Consider the following 25,351-nt stretch of genomic DNA (forward strand, 5'->3'; position numbering starts at 1 on the left):
CCTCGTGTGCAAGCTCTGTGTACTGTTCCAGGCATCGAGTCAGGATCAACGCCGGTGAGTCCGTGAGGTAGGCCCCGGTTTTACATCGGGTTTTCCTGCCCCTCTGTGCATACAAAAAGGCATCAGCGTATAGCCCGTGGTGCCGGGGCAACAAGGCACTCGTGTGTCTGTGTGTGTGTATGCCTGGGACTCACTGGAGCCGCGGATGGTAGCGGATTTTACACCTTTTCGCAGGAGCAATGGATTGCGCGTCCATGCAGTTAAGCAGCCAGGCTTAACACAGAGCGATAGCAGCAGCAGCAAGTTAGGTTGAGTAGCAGTTTGTGACATAACGGTAGAGTCTGTCCCAACATGGCCGCTTAGCCAAATAAAAAGTGACATTTAAAAAATTTTTTTTTAAAATTAAATGCAATAAACTTTTATAAATACAAAAAGTGAAAATTTGATGATAGTTGTCCTTTAAAGAGACTGCCTCAAAAGTATGTGAAACATAGTACACCACTATAAATATGTTCTATATATATCTTTGTTCATATCCCTGTTACATTGTAGAGCATTTCAGAACCTTCTGACCCGTCTGAAAAATATTATAATGCTGGCTACGTTTTGACATGGAGTATCAGTAAAGAATCATATTTGAAATATGACGCATTATCTTGCTCCTTATTATATTCACGTAAATAAAATGTGATTTTTATGCTAATTTACTCTCGATAATTGATTTTGTGCGCTAGACAGAGCTTGCTACTCTAGTGCAATGGAATGTCTCAAATATCGTATTGTAATCTGTTACCTGAGGACGATTCTCACTGCTCTGAAACATTGCAAATATATACTGTATGTACGTTTGTTCATTACCAGATTAGGCAAAAGTTATTGATTTATTGATCTATTTTGAAATCTTTTAATAGCATACGTTTTTCTAGAGTGAGATAAAAAAAATGAAAGTTTGCTAAATTTAGATTAAAAAATAATATTTAAAATGTTCCCTTTGTGAACTTGTATTGTTTACACATTCTGATTTCTGCTATATTTTCCTTAACCCCTTAAGGACACATGACATGTGTGACATGTCATGATTCCCTTTTATTCCAAAAGTTTGGTCCTTAAGGGGTTAAAGAAGAATTATCTCCGTCTTCTATAAAGAAATCCTAGGAGATGACAGAATATTTATTAGCATTGATTTCATAGTATATTATATTTTTATTCTGGAATTTTTAAAGGATTAATTAAAGGATATTCTAAGCTCCGTAACCACTTTAGCCACTGCAGTGTGTGCGCTTGCCCTTTCTGCTGTGCCTTAGGTAAGTTTGAAATGAACCAAGAGTCCCTCTGGGACGCGATGGACTTCCATATATACAAAATCTGTTGCATCTGTGTCTGTATTTAGAAATCATTCTTCAACTGGTGCATGTCAGCTGATGTCATCCAAACTTGGACAAAACTGATATTACTAAAGTGGAAGTGAAACCTGTGTATTAGCGTTATGGACAGTGAGGGGCAGGGTCACAGGTGCCGGGGGGACTCTTGATTTGTGTCAAATTGTTCGCAAACAATTTGGCACATGAATGGGAAGCAACATCAAGGGTATATTGGTACCAAAACCACTACAGCACTCTGATTTGGAATTTTTTTTTTTATGATTCCTTCTTTTCTTCTGTTTGTTATAAATCCGCTGTACTTGTAGTTTGAATTTCAGGGTAAAACAAGTAGTGAAAATATAACATTCCTATCTGTTTCTGTTTATTGTCAACAGCCTGGGAGAAGATTTCTACCGGGAAGCGATTGAGCACTGTCGCAGTTACAACGCGCGCCTTTGCGCAGAGAGAAGTATGAGGCTACCATTTTTAGACTCCCAGACCGGCGTGGCACAAAATAATTGCTATATCTGGATGGAGAAAACACACAGGGGCCCAGGTGAGGGGGAGAATATATAAGTATTTTATCAATATTATTAAAGTTTCAGTTTGAATTGTAATATATAGTGATAAATAATGCAAGTGAAAGTACGCTTTGTATTTGTGCACTCAGTTCCAGGCGGTTACTGTAAAAGCTAGCAGTAGAGGCATGATATTGTAAAATCACAATGCTATTTTGTAAATCCTTGGAGTATGGGGGACATTACAATCTGATGTTCGGTAGTTATTGACAGCAACCAATGAGCAATTAAAGATACAGCAGTAATGTCAATCCCATTATTCTCATATTACAGCACTTTGATTATAAAGAGAATTGTGAAAACGTGTGCTATAACATAAACACTTAGCGAATTCAGCACATCAAAGGACTAGAATGTGTTTGCACCTGGATACCTCCCCGACTTGATACTGTGTACAAGCCATGTTTAAAGAACACTCTGGGCACCATAGCAACTGCACTGAAATACAGTTATTATGGTACCAAGAGATCCCTGGCGCTGGCTCACCTGAAGAGGTTAAACCGTTCTCTGCCTCTCTCTTTCCGTTTTCTCAAAATCTTTAAACTGGAAGGCATTTGCAGAATCAGGCAACTAACACTCTTAGCCAATCAGTGACGGCCATTCATAAAACTTGCTTTAGAAAGAGGTCGCGACAGCACCAAGAGAGATGCGGCGCTCGAGAAAAGGTGAGTAATTTGTTTATTTAAAAAAAAAAAAAAAAAAGTCTAACTTTTTTTTTCCTTTTTTTTTTTTTGTTTCACATCAGAATATGGTATTAGTTATTTCATTTCTTAAGTAATCGTAAATGAAGTTATCGAATACCAAATCATCATATGTTTTGTTCAATTTCTCTTTCGCTCTCTATCCTTATCCGCTTTATTTCTGTTTCATGCTTTTATCTTAAGACTATTACAATTTTATTAAACAAACAAATACATAAACTAACTAACTAACATACAAACCTTTACTCGGTTCTCGGTGCAAGAGAAAAAAAAAATAAGTTCCCTTATCAGGCTCGGGGGAGGGGGCTCAAACGTTTCCCTAAACAGATGTAAACCATGTGGTTAGATTAAAAAAAGAAAAAGAAACCGTGAAAATCCACTATGAAAAGAACGGATAGTCGGGAAACCTCCTTATTCAGGGTCCAATGTTTTAATCAATGTATCCCAATATGTGTAGTGACCCTTTCCATTTTACATTGAATAATGCTTTGAGCATGGATCTTAGACACGTTGTCTACCGTAGGGGATTTCCAATTCCTGGCTATTGAGGTTTTCACCGCCATTAGGATGTGGAAGATAATAGGTCTAAATTCTTTATTAATGCATGGTAATAGGGCCATACTTGGAGTCAGCTCAACCCTTATTTCGAATAAAACTGATAAATATTGGTTTACCGAATCCCATAAAGGTCTAATTTTCGGACAATCCCACCAAATATGTTTGAAGTCTGCAGTTGATTAATTGCATCTCCAACAATTTGGTGGGGCTGTAGGATACATTATTGCGATTTTGTAGGGGGTACTATACCATCTGTTTAGTATTTTATAATGGGTTTCGTGTATATTTAAACAATGACAGACTTTATATATCGTATTAAGGGAGTTATTCCATTCTTTCATAGTTATATCCTTCGCTAGGTCTGGATTCCATTTAATAATTGATTTACTCTGAGTAAATGTAAATTATTTTTTTGGCAAAAAATGTCTAACTTTTTATTTTCCACGAAGGGGAATAATTGATCATGGGCATCAGGTCTATATATGTGAAAAAATAGTCCCTACCTTTTTATGTGTTTTATGAAACCTGAAGAACTCCGACAAAAAGTAGGAAGCTATTTAGACACAGGGAGCTATATATCGAAGCATTCCTTCAAGGAATAAACACACACTGCAATGTCTATATGGAACGTAATGGGTTAATTGCACACCTGTCACCTGTTAGAAACATCTATGCACTTGGTTGTCCATAACCATCACCATGTCATGTAATCAAAAAGTCTTCCAAGGCGCCAGATTGGGGATTATTTTTATTTTTTTTTGCCCTTAAAGGGACACTATAGTCACCAGAACAACTACAGCTTATTGAATTTGTTCTGGTGAGTAGAATCATTACCTTCAGGCTTTTTGCTGTAAACACTGTCTTTTCAGAGAAAATGCAGTGTTTACATTACAGCCTAGTGATAACTTCACTGGCCACTCCTCAGGTGGCTGTTAGAGATCCTTCCTGGGTCATGGCTGCCTAAAATGCATCCAAACATTCAGTATCTCCTCCCTCTGCATGCAGACACTGAACTTTCCTCATAGAGATTCATTGATTCTATTCATCTCTATGAGGAGATGCTGATTGGCCAGGGCTGTGTTTGAATCATGCTGGCTCTGCCCCTGATCTGCCTCTTTGTCAGTCTCAGCCAATCCTATGGGGAAGCACTGTGATTGGATCAGGCTACCACACGTCAGCAGACTGCTTGTTTTTCTGAGTCTAACAGCATGCAGAGTTACAGCTTCAGGCTTGAATACAGTAAGATTTTTACTATATTTATGGAGGCATGAGGGGCCCAGGGGGGGGGGGTAAATGGTGGTGTTAACACTATAGGGTCAGAAATACATGTTTGTGTTCCTGACCCTATAGTGATCCTTTAACCCTGTGATTTTTGGGCCAGTAACCTTTTCAAGCTGAGATTAAAAATTCTACAATATACATATTTCTTATACAACTGAACAATGCAGCAAAAATAATTTTAGTAGAATTTCAAAATCCCCTTACTGGCTAAATGTCCACATCTTCTTACCTGCACAACTTGCTTTCTATAGCTTAGTTGATCCACCCCGTTTTTACCCAGCACGAACTTCATTGTTTGTGTTGAGCAGGGACCAGTCAGATACAAGAATCTATAAACCCGTACGTAAAAATAGATGCAAAATATTTATATATATATATATATATATATATATATATATTTATTGTGACAGAACACCCTATCACTGAAATATTGTGTTCACCTACTTTTTCCCTGTTTTGTTTGGTAACCGAACCAAAGCACGAACTCCACTTGTTATACCTCCCATACTCAGCCCTCCCGTATGCTTGATAACCTCGTTGACCCCTATTGACACCTTCATAATGTGTTTGGCTGGGTGGCCGCCATTTGTATGCACGTGGGAAGAGAGTTGGCGTCCATCTTGTTCCCGCGAAGTTATGGCGTACGTTTGGTTTGTTCGTTTTTGTTCTCCCGGTGTTACTTTACCCCGGTGGCGATTCGGCTGTGTTCGTGGGATCTGAGCGCTTTTTGGATATGTTGTGCGCTCATATTCAGGCTATCCAGGGATATAAGGCTTGAGGGGGTAACTGGTTGTATTATGTCTGTTTTGGGGTGTTGTAACTATTGTAGATTTTTCTCTACCTGAGAGATAATTGAGTTATAGCTTTTTCTCACACAGTTATCTCTCAGGCACAGAGGATCTTGGGATATAAGACCCTGTATGTTTGTGTAAGAAACACCATGTAGGGGTCTATGCATAAAAGGCAGTGTGTGACCCATAATAAAATCAGTTCACTCCCAGCATTCAGTCTCCGCTAATGTCTGTGGGGGAAAGCTATACCTACTCTGGACTTACATTTCTTGGAAAGCTAGACTCTTCAACAGTGATACTACTGAATTTGGTGCAGCAGAGTTCCTGAGAGGGGAAAAGACGTCCTTAGCGGCGAAACCCGTATTCATATCCGGGTGGCCGACACACATATATATATATATATATATATATATATATATATATATATGTGTGTGTGTGTGTATATTTCACAGCTTCGAACAGAGCCATAAGAAGGACCTTCCCAGCACCCTGCAATTCTTACAGTAAATGCCCTGCTAAAGCTAGGCTTCACATATGTGGCGAAACCGACCTCGCCACGTGTCCTTGGAGGGGGCTGATTGCCCGCCTCTTGCCTTTGGACTATGGACCAGACTTTATGGGAATGTAATACCCCAGATAGACATACCATGGAGCCTATTCATATAATGAAAGACTATGGGAAAGACTTTAGCTCCATGGCAATTGTACTGTGTGAATAGGATCTGCGCGCTATTCGGTAGTTTTGTGCGCTCAGATCCCAGCTATCTGGGGATATGTGAAATGTCTGTGTGTTATGTGTAAAATGTGACTTTATGTATTTTAAAGTGTTTTATGTCGTTTTGCAACCATGTGGTTAATGGAGTCTGCCTCTAGTCCTGGATAATTGGATTACTTCTCCAATTAACTCCAGGGCAGAAGGGAGGAAACCAGGGTGCATTGTGGGGATGTTTTTCTGCCAGCCAGGAGGGACAAAATATACTTTTAGTAACTTTTGAACCCCTGGTCGAATTCATGCCATTTTTTAATATGTTGTTCCCCTGAATGGATTGATTGTGGATATGTATTTTTATGTGAATGTGATGTATGGTTTTAAAGTTATGAAAGTTGAGTAAAAGTATATGTTACACTGTATGCATAATGGGATTATGTGTCACACTAAGGGGAGGGGATGTGTGGGAGGTAACATCTATGTCATTGGTTCTTTTATGCCTCCCCCTGGGTGTGGCCTGTATGTGTGAGTTGGAAATAAAAGCCAGGCTGGATGAGCCAGTCCTGAGTTCCTGTTTTACCCTCAAAGTGAAGTGTCGTCTCATTATTGGGGGGAAGGATTTATTGCATGCTGTTCCAGTTGACTGCTAGGAGTACAAGCCTATTCATATGGTTCCTATTCGATGGTCTACAGCATTCATATGCTTGGGAGAATTTAAAGGTTTCTCGGATTCAGTGTTCGTGTGTCTCCAGTCGGGAGAATGGTGTCTGCAGTAGCTGCCTGTGCATCTGGAAAGGGGATTATCGCCTAAACTGGGTTTTATCCTCTTGTAAGTGAAACGGTCCGTAACAACATACACCTCAATTTACTAAGCTTTTGAATTCATTCAACACTGTTAGAAATACTTTCCAGAAGTCACCATTAAGGTCTATGGGAATTTATTTAGATTTTTTTTCCAACAGTATTGAGTCATTTGGAAAGCTTGTTAAATCGAGGCCATAAGGTCTAAATGGATCTGTGTTTGAAGGAAGTGTACAGGAAAGTGTGTGATTGACAGCCAGGAGAGGTGTAGCTGGGGATGCAGAAACAAACTATTTTAACTCCTGAGCAGCAGAGAATTGAGGCATTACCTATACACCAATACTGCTTCATTAACCTAAAGTACTTTTGGTTCTGAAACTGGCCCTTTTATATGCAATTCCCAAGTTAAGGCTGGTTTTAAGCAAATTTTTGCAGTATTACTGGTAGGAAAATTTTCCGTTACCGTAAATACTAGTCTATAAGTCGATCTCGTCTATAAGTCGAGTGCAGTTTTTTGTCCAACAATTGTGATATATGCTATGACTCGTGGGTACGTCGAGGGTATGTGTTCCCTTATTTGTACCTTGTTTCGTCTGATATCCCCCTGCATTCTAATGGAATTGTTCCCCTTCTGTTCGGATACCGAACAGACTCTGTGTGGCCCCCCTTGTTAACACCTCGTAATCACCTACCACCCCTGGCTGTTAACCACAAACAAGCATTCCCATATTCCATTCGTATATATACAAACGCACGTGTTCGAACAATTGGCGGCCATGTTGTCGTCCGAACGCAGGCAGCGGTACGTGGTCGTTGACGGCATGGATCTCTGAGTGGGCCACGCAAGCCTGTGAACCCCGCTGAAACTTGTACCCCTGCCCGTTCGACTTCCCGACCAGCTAGGAGAACGGCGTTCGGGAGTCGACATTGCCCTGCATTCAATGTACAAAATTCTATCGAAACTAGCACTGACCCATGGATAAGTTGACTCTGTGTTTTAAAATGAAGTTTATGACTAAATATTCTTGACTTATACACGAGTATATTTCAACTGTGATTGCTTTGAAACAGAGGGAATTTGGTTCGATATAAATCACTAGTCAGTAAGACTCCATTTAAATCCTGATTTTTAAATGTAAAACTAATTCTGGCTGGTTGTTATAATTTTAGCATTTCCAACCAAATGAAGATTTCATATTTAGAATAGTAAATTTCAGATTAGTTCACATCGAAACTGATTTTGTTATAAATCATTAGAAATACAGAGATAAGTAATAATGAAATTATTGCAAGGTGAACGATCGCCAATTGAATATAATAATCACTCATATTGGGAGAACAGTTTAAATTAAAGCGGTTCAGTATGTGTACATAGATTTGGCATTGGGGTCTTTTTCTGAACTTTAAATGTTTATTATTTGTTTTATTTTTTTATGTTGAAAAAGTGCACGTTTTCTCTGTAGACACAAATTAAACTTGGATTAATAAAAATTAATTTACCAAAAGTTAAATATTGCATTAGTATACAGCCTTATGCAGCATAAGTAATCCATACTTCATTTGTACTATAATGTTTTTTAAATAGAAAACCATTTTTAGGTAGATTTTTTTTTTTTTACATACCAAAAGCATTTTATGAAAAGAAATCTGATTTAAATGATTGATTTTGTATCCGCCCTACTTTGAAAACTGTCATATTAACTTTCTCATCTCCTGTTGTGTGAAAATCTGAAAATGTTATTTATTTTTTTTACGTGTTTGTTGCATCTGTATACAAGATGTAAATTATATCTGGAAATGTCTTAGAAAGAGAAGCAAAAAAGAAAACAAGAAAAACACATGATTATGAGGTGCAGCCTTCCAAATTTGGTTAAATGTGGAAAAGGAAAACAATCTGTTTATTAGCAAGCATATTCCTTGAGTTTACAGAGAAATTTCCCTTTAAAGCTCTTTCTTAGCAATGAAAGACAATGTCAGAATTTGAAAACTTATTTAATTTTGTATTTCTAAAACACGGTTTATGGCAAAATTAATTAAGCACTGATAAGGCGTAACAAATGTAAAAGATATATTTTGCTATATCCTTGGAAGAAAAAAAATCTAAAATTCCTCACCTAGCTATCGTTTTGAATTGTGGAATTGGAAATCTCAGCCTGTTTTTTGTTTTTTTCATGTAGACAACATCGGAGACTCCAAGGGTAAATTAAAGAAACGAGTGCCACTGTTTTGTAAATACATCCCCCCCTGCCCCCCCCCCCCCCCCCCCCCCCGCATTTTGCTGTTGACTCCAGTATTTGAAGCAATGGAACGTTTGCGGTAACAGCCGGAGTTTGAAATTGCGTTCTCTCCAGAGGCTGACTCCCGTGGCATTAATATAATGTGGGTCTGACATTTAGTTTTGGTGTAATATAAGATAAGCTATGCTTCTCTTAAACCTCACCTGAAAGAGGTTTATATTATTCCCCTTTAGGACTTTTCTAAGATTAAATTATCTGCTTTCCTCTGACCCTGAAGGCCATGCAGGTGTCTAATCTTGTGTTAATATATATATTATTTAATATCTATGGTAATGTGCTTAAACCACTGGGTACGTATCTTGGCAAGCTGTATGTCTAGCAAACCATGAAATAATAAAACGTGCAATTTGAATTTATTTATTTTCAAATGTTTAACTTTTTTTTTTTTTTTTTTTTTAAAAGGACAAATAGTTTAAGACATTTGAATGCTGTATTTCTGCTATGATTTCCACCTTTTGTGCTTACAATGCTGGGCAGACACCGCTTTCCTTGTCAATGTTGAATAGATGGTTTTTTTTAAACTGGAGCAGGACTCCGAGGAGAAAGCTGGACAGAGCCAAGCTATTGACTCCCCTGAAACTAGCAATGATTGTCTCTGAAGGTCTCTGAAATGAAAACTAAATGCATATTCCTTCTCATTCTGTGGCAGGTCTATCGGCCGGACAGATTTACACTTATCCCGCACGCTGCTGGAGGAAGAAGAGGCGGTTGGATATCTTGGAGGATCCTCGTCTGAGACCCTGTGAGTTCAAATTTGGTAAGGCGTTAGTTTGGGTGGGTCCAAGGTGTTAATACTCTCATTATGCTAGGGGAGACCTGCAATGCTTGGCACCCAGGGAGAGGATTACTGCAACCAAGTGATGGAAATTGCAAAGAGAATTAACATTAGATATGTATGCCTGTCTGCTGTACAGGAAACTGGTTGCATCAGGCAGGGAAGGCTGGTTACCGGAGGCAGGGAAGGCCGGTTACCGGAGGCAGGGAAGGCCGGTTACCGGAGGCTGGGAAGGCCGGTTACCGGAGGCTGGGAAGGCCGGTTACCGGAGGCTGGGAAGGCCGGTTACCGGAGGCTGGAAAGGCCGGTTACCGGAGGCTGGAAAGGCCGGTTACCGGAGGCTGGAAAGGCCGGTTACCGGAGGCTGGAAAGGCCGGTTACCGGAGGCAGGAAAGGCCGGTTACCGGAGGCAGGAGAGGCCGGTTACCGGAGGCAGGAGAGGCCGGTTACCGGAGGCAGGAAAGGCCGGTTACCGGAGGCAGGAAAGGCCGGTTACCGGAGGCAGGAAAGGCCGGTTACCGGAGGCAGGAAAGGCCGGTTACCGGAGGCAGGAAAGGCCGGTTACCGGAGGCAGGAAAGGCCGGTTACCGGAGGCAGGAAAGGCCGGTTACCGGAGGCAGGAAAGGCCGGTTACCGGAGGAAGGAAAGGCCGGTTACCGGAGGTAGGGAAGGCCGGTTACTGGAGGCAGGGGCAATTGATTGCAGGAGGTAGATATGGTTAGTTGCAGTGGGTAGAGGAGACTGGTTGTAGAAGGCAGAGAGAGCTGGTTTTGAGGGATAAAGTAGACTGGTTACTGGAGGCAGGGAATCCGATTACTGGAGGCAGGGAAGGCTGGTTACTGGAGGCATGAAAGGCTGATTGAAGAAGGCCGATTGGAGGAGGCAGAGACGATTGATTGCAAGAGGCAGAGCTATTTTTAGGGGTAAAGGAGGCTGGTTATAGGATGCAGAGAAGGGTGGTTGCAAAAGATAAAGATAAAAATCTGCGGCAGTCGACAAGGGTATGGATTGCAGAGAGTCTGATAAATGTTAGCTTTCGATGCGTCTGTTGTGAAGATCTGTAGGTGCTTTCTATTAAATTTTTGTTATACATGTGTGTTGTATTTTAAGTGTGTAAGTTACAGCTAACTAGTGCCTTGTTGGTCTCTCACTAGCAAATGATTTAACACCAAGGGCAATTATTAGGTACATTCCCACATCAAAAGAGCTTACAATCAGATGCCTAATGTGCAGTTAGGAGGCAAAACTGTCTGAGCCTGTCCTGATAATGTGCAGGCAGACATTCTACATTAGATATAAACCCAGCGCTGTCTCGGCATGTCCTGATAATGCCCTGTTATTACATTAGATATAAACCCAGCGCTGTCGGAGCCTGTCCTGATAACATGCTGTCAGATCCCCTACTTTAAATATAAACCCAGAGCTGCCTGAGCCTGTCCTGATAACATGTGGCCAGACCCTCTACATTAAATTTAAAGCCAGCACTGTCTGAGCCTGTCCTGATAATGTTCGGCCAGATCCCTTATATTAGATATAAACACAGGGCTGTCTGAGCCTGTCCTGATAACGTGCGGTCAGATCCCCTACATTAGATATAAACCCAGCGCTGTCTGAGCCTGTCCTGATAACGTGCAGTCAGATCCCCTACATTAGATTTAAACCCACTGCTGTCTGAGCCTGTCCTGATAACGTGCGGTCAGATCCCCTACATTAGATTTAAACCCACTGCTGTCTGAGCCTGTCCTGATAACGTGCGGTCAGATCCTCTACATTAGATTTAAACCCACTGCTGTCTGAGCCTGTCCTGATAACGTGCAGTCAGATCCCCTACATTAGATTTAAATCCAGTGCTCTCTGAGCCTGTCCTGATAACGTCAGATCCCCTACATTATATAGAAACCCAGCGCTGTCTGAGCCTGTCCTGATAACGTGCAGTCAGATCCCCTACATTAGATTTAAACCCACTGCTGTCTGAGCCTGTCCTGATAACGTGCAGTCAGATCCCCTACATTAGATATAAACCCAGCACTGTCTGAGCCTGTCCTGATAACGTGCAGTCAGATCCCCTACATTATATAGAAACCCACTGCTGTCTGAGCCTGTCCTGATAACGTGCAGTCAGATCCCCTACATTAGATTTAAATCCAGTGCTGTCTGAGCCTGTCCTGATAACGTGCAGTCAGATCCCCTACATTAGATTTAAACCCACTGCTGTCTGAGCCTGTCCTGATAACGTGCAGTCAGATCCCCTACATTAGATTTAAATCCAGCGCTGTCTGAGCCTGTCCTGATAACGTGCAGTCAGATCCCTTACATTAGATATAAACCCAGCGCTGTCTGAGCCTGTCCTGATAACGTCAGATCCCCTACATTAGATATAAACCCATCACTGTCTGAGCCTGTCCTGATAACGTGCAGTCAGATCCCCTACATTAGATATAAACCCAGCGCTGTCTGAGCCTGTCCTGATAACGTGCAGTCAGATCCCCTACATTAGATATAAACCCAGCACTGTCTGAGCCTGTCCTGATAACGTGCAGTCAGATCCCCTACATTAGATTTAAATCCAGCGCTGTCTGAGCCTGTCCTGATAACGTGCAGTCAGATCCCCTACATTAGATATAAACCCAGTGCTCTCTGAGCCTGTCTTGATAACGTGCAGTCATTACTTTAGATATAAACCAAGAGCTGTCTAAGCCTGTCTTTATAGGTCCTGTAATCTCTGTTAAAAAAAAAAAAAAAAAATCAGATTGCAAGCCCTTTGTTGTGGGAATACATCTCTAGGGGGGGGCGGGATTTACTGTGAATGGCAAGGAGTGTGTATTTAAAGAAACACTCCATTGCCTAGAATAAAGTAAATGCAATTCACTGTTTATCCATGCTTTTATTTATGGTGGAATATCTATCGGAAGTGGAAGGAAACCATTCTGGCTCTCTGATTGGCAGAAAGCCAGGGAGTTATATGCTTTTACATATCAGGACATAATACCAATCATCTGTTCCTTAGCAGGTCTTAAAATTATATAAATACAACCTTAAACGAACAACACATGACTATTACACTGTGCCATGATGTATTCAACAAAAATAAAGCCAAAATGAAGGCGCTGATAATCAAATGCTCTAGATTAATTGATCATCAGCAAGTGTGACCACCTCTATAAAAGCCGAAGTTCTCGCAGTTTGTGTTAACACAATACCAAGGAGGAAAGACACCAGCCATGACCAAATGATCCTCGAGAAGCTTTGTTGCTGCCCATCATACTGGGAAGGGTTATAAGGCCACTTCCAAACAATTCAAAGTCCATCATTCTACAGTAAAATAAGATGATTCAGAAATGGAAAACATTCAAGACAGTTGACATCCCAGCAAATTCACCCCACGGTCAGACTGTGCAAAACACAGAGATATTGCAAAAACTCCAAGAATTACATCTCAGACTCTGCTGGCCTTGGAAAGCACGTTACATGTTAAAGTTCATGGCAGTACAATTAGACAAAGACTGAACAAGTGTGATTTGTTTGGAAGGGTTCCCAGAAGCCTCTGCTCTCTGCACGGCTTAGGTTTGCAAAGTTGCATCTGAACAAGCCACAAGACTTCGGGAGCAATGTCCTCAGAACAAACCAGACCAAAGTGGAGATGTTTGACCATAATGCAGAGCGCCCATTTGGTCAAAACCAAACACAGCACATCAGCACAAACACCTCATGCCAACTGTCAAGCGCGGTGGTGGAGACGAGATGATTTGGGCTTGTTTTGCAGCCACAGGACCTGGGAACCTTCCATGAACTCCTCTGTATACCCAAGTCTTATAGAATCAAATATGAGGCCATCTGTCCGACAGCTCAAGCTTGACTGAAATTGGGTCAATGATCCCAAGAACAGCAGCAAATCTACAACAGACTTGCTGAAAAAAAATCAAGGTGTTGCAATGGCCCAGTCAAAGTCCTGGACTTAAAGGGACACTATAGTCACCTGAACAACTTTAGCTTAATGAAGCAGTTTTGGTGTATAGAACATGCCCCTGCAGCCTCACTGCTCAATCCTCTGCCATTTAGGAGTTAAATCCCTTTGTTTATGAACCCTAGTCACACCTCCCTGCATGTGACTTGCACAGCCTTCCATAAACACTTCCTGTAAAGAGAGACCTATTTAGGCTTTCTTTATTGCAAGTTCTGTTTAATTAAGATTTTCTTATCCCCTGCTATGTTAATAGCTTGCTAGACCATGCAAGAGCCTCCTGTATGTGATTAAAGTTCAATTTAGAGATTGAGATACAATTATTTAAGGTAAATTACATCTGTTTGAAAGTGAAACCATTTTTTTTTTCATGCAGGCTCTGTCAGTCATAGCCAGGGGAGGTGTGGCTAGGGCTGCATAAACAGAAACAAAGTGATTTAACTCCTAAATGACAGTGAATTGAGCAGTGAAATTGCAGGGGAGTGATCTATACACAAAAACTGCTTTTTAAAACTAAGTAATATAGGTGACTATAGTGTTCCATTAATGTACAGGTGGTACTCGAAAAATTAGAATATCGTGCAAAAGTTCATTTATTTCAGTAATGCAACGTAAAGTGGAAACTAATATATGAGATAGACGCATTACATGCAAAGCAAGATAGTTCAAGCCGTGATTTGTCATAAGTGTAATGATTATGGCTTACAAAACCCTAAACCCACAATCTCAGTAAATTAGAATATTGTGAAAAGGTGCAATATTCTAGGCTCACAGTGTCCCACTCTAATCAGCTAAGTAAGCCATAACACCTGCAAAGGGTTTCTGAGCCTTTAAATGGTCTCTGTCTGGTTCAGTAGGAATCACAATCATAGGGAAGACTGCTAACCTGACAGTTGTGCAGAAAACCATAATTGACACCCTCCATAAGGAGGGAAAGCCTCAAAAGGTAATTGCGAAGGAAGTTGGATGTTCGCAAAGTGCTATATCAAAGCACATTAATAGAAAGTTATGTGTAAGGGAAAAGCAGCAGGGATGACCACAGCCTGGAGAGGATTGTCAAGAAAAGGCCATTCAAAAGTGTTGGGGACTTTCACAAGGAGTGGACTGAGGCTGGAGTCAGTGCATCAAGAGCCACCACACACAGACGGATCCTGGACATGGGCTTCAGATGTCGTATTCCTCTTGTCAAGCCGCTCCTGAACAACAATGTCAGAAGCGTCTTACCTGGGCCAAAGAAAAACAGACCTGATCTGTTGCTCAGTGGTCCAAAGTCCTCTTTTCTGATGAGAGCAACTTTTGCATCTCATTTGGAAACCAAGGACCCAGAGTCTGGTGGAAGAATGGAGAGGCACACATTGCAAGATGCTTGAAGTCCACTGTGAAGTTTCCAGTCTGTGTTGATTTGGGGAGCCATGTCATCTGCTGGTGTTGGTCCACTGTGCTTCATTAAGTCCAGGGTCAACGCAACCGTCTACCAGGAGATTTTGAGCACTTCATGCTTCCTTCCGCAGACAAGCTTTATGGGGATGCTGACTTAATTTTCCAGTAGGACTTGGCACCTGCCCACACTGCCAAAAGCACCAAAGCCTGGTTCAATGACCGTGGGATTACTGTGCTTGATTGGCCAGCAAACTCGCCTGACCTGAACCCCATAGAGAATCTATGGGGCATTGCCAAGAGAAAGATGAGAGACATGAGACCGAACAATGCAGAAGAGCTGAAGGCCGCTATTGAAGCATCCTGGTCTTCCATAACATCTCAGCAGTGCCACAGGCTGATAGCTTCCATGCCACGCCGCATTGAGGCAGTAATTGCTGCAAAAGGGGCCCAAACCAAGTACTGAGTCCATATGCATGCTTATACTTTTCAGAGGTCCGATATTGTTCTATGTACATTCCTTGTTTTATTGATTGCATGTAATATTCTAATTTACTGAGATTGTGGATTTTCATGAGCTGTAAGCCATAATCATCGAACTTATGACAAATCACGGCTTGAGCTATCTTGCTTTGCATGTAGTGCGTCCATCTCATATATTAGTTTCCCCTGTTATGTTGCATTACTGAAATAAATTAACTTTTGCACGATATTCTAATTTTTCGAGTATCACCTGTACATTGTGCATATTTCCCCTCTTTCTGTTATGGCAAGATCTATGTATATTGTTTAAACAAGGAGCACAACCACAAGAGTATATGAAAAACAGTTTATTACATGGGTCAAAATAATAGGCTCTCATATACAGTATCAATGCATAGAAAAAGCAATAAATGCCCAATAAGGAGTACAATGCAATATCAATAAGTTCTTGCATGTAAGCAAACTACATGATGCATAAATAGTTACATGTAAGTAAACTACATGGTTATATGAGATGCCAAATTCAATAAACCCCCCAAAAATGATAAATTACACAAAAAAAAATAACAACATACCAGACCTAGTGAGAAGAAGACAAGAGTCAACCAATAGACCCCCAACGTTTCGGCAAAATGCCTTTATCAAGGGAGCCTGTAATAAAAGAGTGAGTAACACCCTTATATACCCCTAGACAGAAAATTAAAACGAAAGACACCTGAATGAATGGGTGGCCACCCATCAAGATTGAAATCCTCCCAACCATAAACAGCTGTTACTTATGGTTGCCAAGAAAATCAATTTACAAAACATAAACAAAGAAAAATAAAACGTTTATAAATCCCTTTCAAAATTAGAGCCAAGTCCACAGAAAAAGATATCACATAACATGTCTGTATATAGATTAACAAAAATTCTGTGTAGTGAGTACAGATGTCACATCTAACAACAAAATCAAATAAGCAAATTTATAATATATAATAAGTCCCTCAAGAAAATATAGGGAACTTACCCAACCATAAGAGAGACCAAAGTAACCCATCGCTATGGCGAAGGACTGATCCGCACAATATTTCAAAAGCAGGAATAATCCTACTCAGTATTTACCCAAATCAGAGCTAGGGTAATAAATCGAAAATGAGGCTTGAACCCCGCCGTGTGTCGCAACACCCGGAAGTACGGGAGGCGCACATCCAATGGAACGCATCATGCGTTCCAACCCAGGTCGACCGCCGAAGCATCCAGATCATACAGCGCACATGCGCAAAGATGGCACCTGGAACGCATGTTGCGTTCCAGCGAGCACCAACAAGGAAATGAACCAAAAGAGCCGAAAGAAGAAAGAATCTAAGACAAAATAAAGCTACATCAACACTTATGGAAGTCCCGCATACCCCTGCCCACACCCAAAGAGAAGGTGTATGTGGAAGTCCCAAAGTGTCCAAAAATATATATAAAACATGAAACATAATAAAGAAAAAAATGATATAAATAAGAGAAATAAGTGAATCAAATAGAGCAAAAAGGTACACAAAACACACAAACTCCCACATACATAGCCCAAAGCAACAACCACAATATTAAGTGGTGAACATCCCAGTTGTAAACTCGGGTATGACGTTAGGACAAAGCCAGTAATCTGCCCTAATGTCAGAAGTCCAAACAATAACAGTAAATAAAATATAAAAAGACTCAAGATCAAGGGAGCATGCAAAACTAGTCAATGCTCCTCATGACTAATATAAAATTGATGGACCCCCAGTACTGGAAGTACCATGTATGTCGCTAATCACCCAGAAATAAACAAATAAAAAATATACAATCTGGAAAAATACTCATAGAAACATAATGTATATATAGAAACAGACATGTCATTCAAAACATTATTATTCCAAGTATCAGGACGCAGTGTATCGCTTCTGTGTGGTCATATTTCGTCCTCAGTAAATAATGGAATATGGACTGAAAGTTGATCAATCATGGTAGGAGGAGTCATATCATCCGAGGGCCACCCACACGTGAAAACACCAACAAAAAAGAAGCCGCTGAAAAAGGAAAAGAAAAATAATTTATTGTGAAATAACAATAAATATAAAAACAGTACAGGCAGAGGTAGAACTTAAAGAGCATCTTCAATGACGCTCAAAGCTTAGAAGTGGAAGATAATGGAGAATTCAGTACAAAATATGGCCTACATGAATCCGGGGGTATTACCTGAAGGGGTTGAAATCACAGTCTTCATTCAACCCATGTGGAAATAATGTATCCAACCGGTAAATCCACCAAAGTTCCGCCCGTTTTAGAGAATCTGCGAGGGAACAACCAGCGAACGGGGTCTTAATTCGTTCTATGGCCTAGAACCGCAACTGAGTTACCGAGTGGCCTGAATCAATTAAGTGTTTGGCCAAGGAAATGTGTCGCTTGCTAGTTCGAATGGTACTTTTATGCTCACCAATGCGGACAGTTAAGGGTCTTGCAGTTTGGCCAACATAGCCAAGGACACTTGATGAAATAGATCACACGATCTGTTTGACAATTAAAAAATTCATTGATGGTGAAAGATTTACCACTTCTTGGATGTGTGAACACTGGGCCAGCCGTCACATTGTTACAGTTGGCACAGTGCCGGCATCGGTGCATACCCTTAATTGGTGTTAACCAAGTGGTATAAGGCTTGGTAGGTAGTCTAACTCTAGAAGGTGATACCAAACTTTTGATATTCTTGGATCTCTTATATGCCATTAAAGGTCTCTCTCTAAAGAGATCACAAGTGAGTGGACCACTTTGTAAGACATGCCAGTTCCTATTGATCACATGTTTTACATAACCTGATTTGGTCGAGTGGGTGGTAACACATGGAATGCGGTTAGAGGTTTTTCTCTTGTTCTTACCCTGGGACTTCAGTAAGGAATTTCTCTCCAGGCTAGATCTATGATCTGAAAGAGCTAGAATACCCAAGAGAGGTCCATGTGAAATTGTATTACTGGTGTATGACCCAGTGAAAGATGTCCTCACATACATTCATGCCATAAGGACTATCACACTATAATTATTACATTATTTATATAGAGCAATAATAAACTTCACAGTCTGTAACTGACAGCAAGTAAGTCCACACACAATGCTTGGTAGGGTATGTTTTGATCACTAATGGGTATTGTGGGTCCGTCATTTAAGTCTTTTCTCAGTAGGTGTTTTGTTGGTTCATTGTTAAACATTGGTAAGCAGGGTTGATGGTAGTTCATGTGAGTGTACTTTTGGATTGTTGGATAATTCATCATATATAGTTGGTTAGTTAGATGTATGCTTGGTAAGCTAGTTTTGATTTGTCAGTGGGTGCATTGTTGAATATTTGGGAATATAATTGGTAAATTGGGTGGTTGCATGCCTGGTGCGTGATTGCTTCATTAGAGATATGATTGACAAATTAAGTGGCTAATTAGTTTGGTGTGTGGTTGGTGTTTTTAATTAGTTTAATTGTTATATTAGTAGACTAGTGTATAGATAGTTGGGTTGTTGGCTAGTTGGATGTACTGTTGGCTTGTTGGATATTTCATTGTATGGGTAGTTAGTTCGATGTGCTGTTGGCTTGTTGGATATTTCATTGTATGGGTAGTTAGTTGGATGTACTATAGGGTTGTTGGATATTTTTGTGTATGGGTGGTTATTTGCATGTATAATCACTAAGTTGGATTAGTGGTTGGTCAGTTGGGTGTATTGTTGGGATATTGGATATTTCAGTGTATGGTTGGTTAGTTGAATGTGTTGTTGGATATTTCAGTGTATGGTTGGTTAGTTGGTAAGCTGGGTGTAGAATGGGTAAGCCAGGTTGTTGGATGTATTGTTCGGTTATTGGATATTTCAGTGTACGGTTTGTTAGTAAAATGTATAATTAATAAGCTGGGTTGTTGGCTAGTCAGTTGTATGTATGGTTGGTTAGTTGGATGTATTGTTGGGTTATTGGGTGTTTCAGTGTTTGGTTGGTTAGTTGGGTGTATTATCAGTAAGCTGAGTTATTGGTTGGTCAGTTGGATATAATGTTGGGTTTTTGTACATTTAAGTGTATGATTGGTTAGTTGGCTGTATTCTTGGGTTATTGTATATTTCAATGTATGATTGGTAAGTTCGGTGTATTATTGGTAAGTCAGGTAATTGGTTAGTTAGATGTATTGTTGGGTTATTGGATATTTCAGTGTATAGGTTGGTTAGTTGAATGTATTGTTGGGTTATTGGATATTTCAGTGTATGGGTTGGTTAGTTGGATGTATTGTTAGGTTGTTGGATATTGCAGTGTAGGGTGTTTAGTTGTTTAATGGGTAAGCTGGGCTATTGGTTGGTTAATTCGATATATATAGTTGGATTGTTGGATATTTACATGGTTGATTAGTTGGTGTATAATCAATAAGTCAGATTAATGGTTGGTTAGTTGGATGTATTATTAGGTTGTTGGATGTTTCAGAGTATGGGTGACTAGCTGTATAATCGGCAAGTTGGATATTTCAGTGTATGGGTGGGCAGGACCAGGCTTGAGAGGAAACTTGGCGTGAAAATAGCGAATCTTGCGGCCAGCATGTATATCAGATGCCGGAACCCAAGAACGATCGCCTGGTCCATAACCTTTCCAATCCACCAAGTACTTTAAGGTGCCCGAGAAAACCTGGAATCAATTATAGAAGAGACCTCATACTCTTCCTGTCCAGAAACAACTAAGGGAGGAGGAGGGACACTTGAGACAGTATATTTATTGTGAACAAGAGGTTTGAGTAGCGACACATGAAAGGTATTTGGAATATGTAATGAGGCCGGGAGGGCCAGAGAATATGACACAGGGTTAATCCTCTGAAGGATACGAAAGGGACCCAGGAATCTGGGTGCAAACTTCATACTAGGAACTTTCAATTTGATGTTGCGCGATGATAACCATACCCTGTCACCCACTTGGTAAACGGGGTTGGCACCCCGCCGTTTATCCGCATAGAACGTGAAGCGATCAGCCGCAGTTTTGAGAGCGGAATGAACTTTGGTCCAAGTATCACGGATAGAAGAAAGGCGATCATCCAAAGCAGGGATAGTTGTCTCGGAGAAAACAGCCGGCAGGACAGTAGGATGACGACCTTTATTAACAAAGAATGGGCTGTGACCAGAAGAGTCATGGGTAGCATTGTTCCTAGCAAACTCGGCCCAAGGTAGCAATTCGGACCAATTATCCTGAGTGCTATTTACAAAACAACGCAGATATAACTCTAATGACTGGTTAGCCTTCTCAGCTGTGCCATTAGTTTGGGGATGGTAAGCGGAAGAAAAAGACAATTCAATGCCTAACTGTTTACTGAACGCCCTCCAAAGACACAAACTGAGAGCCCCTATCAGACACAATATTGTGAAGAATGTCATGCAGTTGGACAATCTCACGTATAAAGATAAGAACCAGGTCTTGAGAGGATGGCAATTTTTTTAAGTGGAATAAAATGTGCCATCTTGTTGAAACGGTCAACCACCTTAAGAATGGTGGTATAGCCATTGGAACTTGGAAGTTCAACGATGAAGTCCATTGACAAGTTGGACCATGGAACACTACAGGAAGTGGTTGCAACAAACAACAAGGAAGCTTATGAGGGACCTTAGAAACAGCACAAACTGAACAAGCCTGCACGTTTTGTTTTTTTAAGGGAATCCCACCAAAATTATCTTGTGATTGCAGATATGGATTTATTGATACCTGGGTGTCCAGCAGTCACATTGTCGTGGAACACCCTCAGCACATTCTTTCTTTCACCTAATGGAACAAACAATTTGTCCAGTGGTTTATTGCATGGTGCCTGAGACTGAGCCTCCATTATAGCACCAAGCAATGGAGAAGACAGTGAAAGAACAGTAGAAGCGATGATACATTCAGGAGGCACGATAGGGGATGTCTCATGTTCCTGTAAAGACTCCGTATCAAACTGTCTAGACAAGGCATCAGCCTTCACATTTTTGGGACCAGGTCTGTAAGTTTTATAAGGAAGTTAAAGCGAGACAAAAACAAAGACCATCAAGCCTGTCTAGAAGATAGACGTTTAGCATCCCCTATATAAGCCAAATTCTTATGGTCCGTAATGATCAAAAGGGGATCCTTGGAACCTTCCAAAAGATGTTGCCACTCTTTAAGCGCTAGGACAATGGCCATCAATTCTCTGTTGCCAATATCATCATTGCGCTCAGCAGGAGACAACTTTCTGGAAAAGTAACCACGAGGATGCAAATGGGTGTCCTGACTCTCCCTTTGAGAAAGAACCGGCCCTACCCCAGTTTCGGAGGCATCAACTTCCAATATGTAGGGTTTGCTGGTGTCAGGGTGTCTCCGTATTTCGGCAGAAGCAAACTTTTGTTTAAGAAGTTCAAAAGCCTCTCTAGCTTCCTTAGACCATACCGTACTACTAGCCCCCTTACGTGTCATATTGGTGATGGGGGCTATTACAGAAGAAAACCCCTTGATAAATCTTCTGTAATAGTTTGCAAACTCGATAAATCTTTGGATGGCTTTTAATCCGCAAGGGACTGACCACTGTATAACAGCCTCTAGTTTCTTAGGGTCCATCTGAAAACCAGAGGCAGAAATGTTATACCCCAAAAACTACTTCAGTCTGATCAAACAATCATTTTTACAATTTACAATAAAGTTTGTTTTCCAGTAAAGTCTGCAATACTTGTTTGACCTGTTTGTGGTGGGTTTGAAGGTCAGGGGAATAAATAAGGATATCATCCAAATAAACCAGGACAAATGAAAAGATAAAATCCCTGAGTACATCATTAATAAAATCCTGGAATACGGCCGGTGCATTGCATAGCCCAAAAGGCATAACCAGGTACTCATAGTGCCCGCATCTAGTGTTAAATGCCATTTTCCACTCATGATTTTCCTTGATTCTTACCACATTGTATGCACTCCTGAGATCCAGTTTGGTAAAGATCTTAGCACCCTGGAGTCTAAGATATTGGAGTGACTCTTACTAAATACTTCCTAAACCTCCCGGTATTGTATGGGAACTTCGGGGGTTTGAGGTGTAGTAGTGGGTAATTAATGGTACCTTCACATTACAATTCCCAAGATACACTTCCCATTACAATCCTTGCCCCATTCCAATATTTCCCCATTAGCCCAGTCAATATGAGGGTTGTGCTTACTAAGCCAAGGAAAGCCTAATATGATAGGGCAAGAAGGAGATGCAATAACTTGGAATATTCTATCTTCCTTATGTAAGGCACCAATAGACATGTTAATGGGCACGGTTTCATGGGTAATTAAGGGTTGAGAGAGTGGTCTCCCGTCAATAGCCTCAACGGCCAGAGGTGATATTCTCTCCTTGATAGGTATAGCATTCTTTTTAACAAAATGCACATCAATGAAATTTCCTGCTGCACCTGAGTCCATCAGGGCCTTGCATGAAAAGTTATTTTTGTCAACTATGATTGTAATATCAAGGAGAAATCGATTTATGTTATTCCCAGAGGACGTATCCATTACACCTAAGACCTGTCCCCTTAAGGTTCTTAGGTCCGGTAGTTTTCTGGACGTATGGGACAAGTACTCCTCATATGTCCTTTTTTACCACAGTATATGCATAGACCCTCTCTTCTCCTATGTTGTCTTTTTGCCTCGGACAGTCTAGTGACCCCCAACTGCATAGGTTAGGATTCGGACTGTATAGAGAGGTCAGGAACAACCGGTCTGGAGAAATGAGGTGCTAATGGCAAAGCCATACGTCTGGTTTTATTTCTGGTTCTGAGTCTATTATCAATTAGCATAATAAACGTAATAAACTCATTGAGTTTCAGTGTATGCGTAGTTAGCTGTATAATCGGTAAGTCGGGTTATTGGTTGATTTGTTGGATGTTTCAGTGTATGGGTGGTTAGTTGAATAATCGTTAATTTGGGTTATTGGTTAGCTTGTTGGATATTTCAGTGTATGGGTGGTTGGTTGTGTAATCGGTTAGTCGGGTTATAGGTTGATCTGTTGGATATTTCAGTGTATGGGTGGTTGGTTGTGTAATCGGTTAGTCGGGTTATAGGTTGATCTGTTGGATATTTCAGTGTATGGGTGGTTGGTTGTGTAATCGGTTAGTCGGGTTATAGGTTGATTTGTTGGATATTTCAGTGTATGGGTGGTTGGTTGTGTAATCGGTAAGTCAGGTTATTGGTTGGTTTGTTGGATATTTCAGTGTATGGGTGGTTAGCTGTAGGTAAGTCGGGTTATTGGTAGTTTTTTTTTATATTTCAGCGTATGGGTGGATAGTTGTGTAATCGGTTAGTCGGGTTATAGGTTGATTTGTTGGATATTTCAGTGTATGGGTGGTTGGTTGTGTAATCGGTAAGTCAGGTTATTGGTTGGTTTGTTGGATATTTCAGTGTATGGGTGGTTAGCTGTAGGTAAGTCGGGTTATTGGTAGTTTTTTTATATTTCAGCGTATGGGTGGATAGTTGTATAATCGGTAAGTCGGGTTATTGGTGGATTTGATGGGTGTTTCAGTGTATGGGTGGTTAGTTGTGTAATCAGTAAGTCGAGTTATTGGTTAGTTTGATGGGTGTTTCAGTGTATGGGTGGTTCGTTGTATAATCGGTAAGTTGGGTTATTGGTTGATTTGTTGGATATTTCAGTGTATGGGTGGTTAGTTGTGTAATCGGTAAGTCGGGTTATTGGTTGATTTGTTGGATATTTCAGTGTATGGGTGGTTGGTTGTGTAATCGGTTAGTCGGGTTATAGGTTGATTTGTTGGATATTTCAGTATATGGGTGGTTAACTGTATAATCGGTAAGTCAGGTTATTGGTTGGTTTGTTGGATATTTCAGTGTATGGGTGGTTAGCTGTAGGTAAGTCGGGTTATTGGTATTTTTTTTTTTTATATTTCAGCGTATGGGTGGATTGTTGCATAATCGGTAAGTCGGGTTATTGGTGGATTTGATGGGTGTTTCAGTGTATGGGTGGTTGGTTGTGTAATCGGTTAGTCGGGTTATAGGTTGATTTGTTGGATATTTCAGTGTATGGGTGGTTGGTTGTGTAATCGGTTAGTCGGGTTATAGGTTGATTTGTTGGATATTTCAGTGTATGGGTGGTTGGTTGTGTAATCGGTAAGTCAGGTTATTGGTTGGTTTGTTGGATATTTCAGTGTATGGGTGGTTAGCTGTAGGTAAGTCGGGTTATTGGTAGTTTTTTTGATATTTCAGCGTATGGGTGGATAGTTGTGTAATCGGTTAGTCGGGTTATAGGTTGATTTGTTGGATATTTCAGTGTATGGGTGGTTGGTTGTGTAATCGGTAAGTCAGGTTATTGGTTGGTTTGTTGGATATTTCAGTGTATGGGTGGTTAGCTGTAGGTAAGTCGGGTTATTGGTAGTTTTTTTATATTTCAGCGTATGGGTGGATAGTTGTATAATCGGTAAGTCGAGTTATTGGTTAGTTTGATGGGTGTTTCAGTGTATGGGTGGTTCGTTGTATAATCGGTAAGTCGGGTTATTGGTTGATTTGTTGGATATTTCAGTGTATGGGTGGTTAGTTGTGTAATCGGTAAGTCGGGTTATTGGTTGATTTGTTGGATATTTCAGTGTATGGGTGGTTGGTTGTGTAATCGGTTAGTCGGGTTATAGGTTGATTTGTTGGATATTTCAGTGTATGGGTGGTTAACTGTATAATCGGTAAGTCAG

The 25,351-nt window shown here is 40.7% G+C and overlaps 1 protein-coding gene across 2 annotated transcripts in view; it reads left to right on the forward strand.

Annotated features, from left to right (window-relative positions):
• Positions 1-25,351, forward strand: part of DPF1 (double PHD fingers 1) — a 100,975-nt gene that overhangs the window by 20,358 nt on the left and 55,266 nt on the right. Inside the window, exons 2-3 of one of the 2 annotated variants that reach the window (XM_063431065.1) lie at positions 1,757-1,917; positions 9,727-9,834. In XM_063431065.1, the coding sequence (XP_063287135.1) occupies positions 1,757-1,917; positions 9,727-9,834 (269 nt within the window). The remainder of the gene's footprint in view (positions 1-1,756; positions 1,918-9,726; positions 9,835-25,351) is intronic. The other variant, XM_063431066.1, reaches the window with a different exon arrangement.

Source organism: Pelobates fuscus, chromosome 9, assembly GCF_036172605.1.
Source record: "Pelobates fuscus isolate aPelFus1 chromosome 9, aPelFus1.pri, whole genome shotgun sequence".
Lineage (NCBI taxonomy): Eukaryota > Metazoa > Chordata > Amphibia > Anura > Pelobatidae > Pelobates > Pelobates fuscus.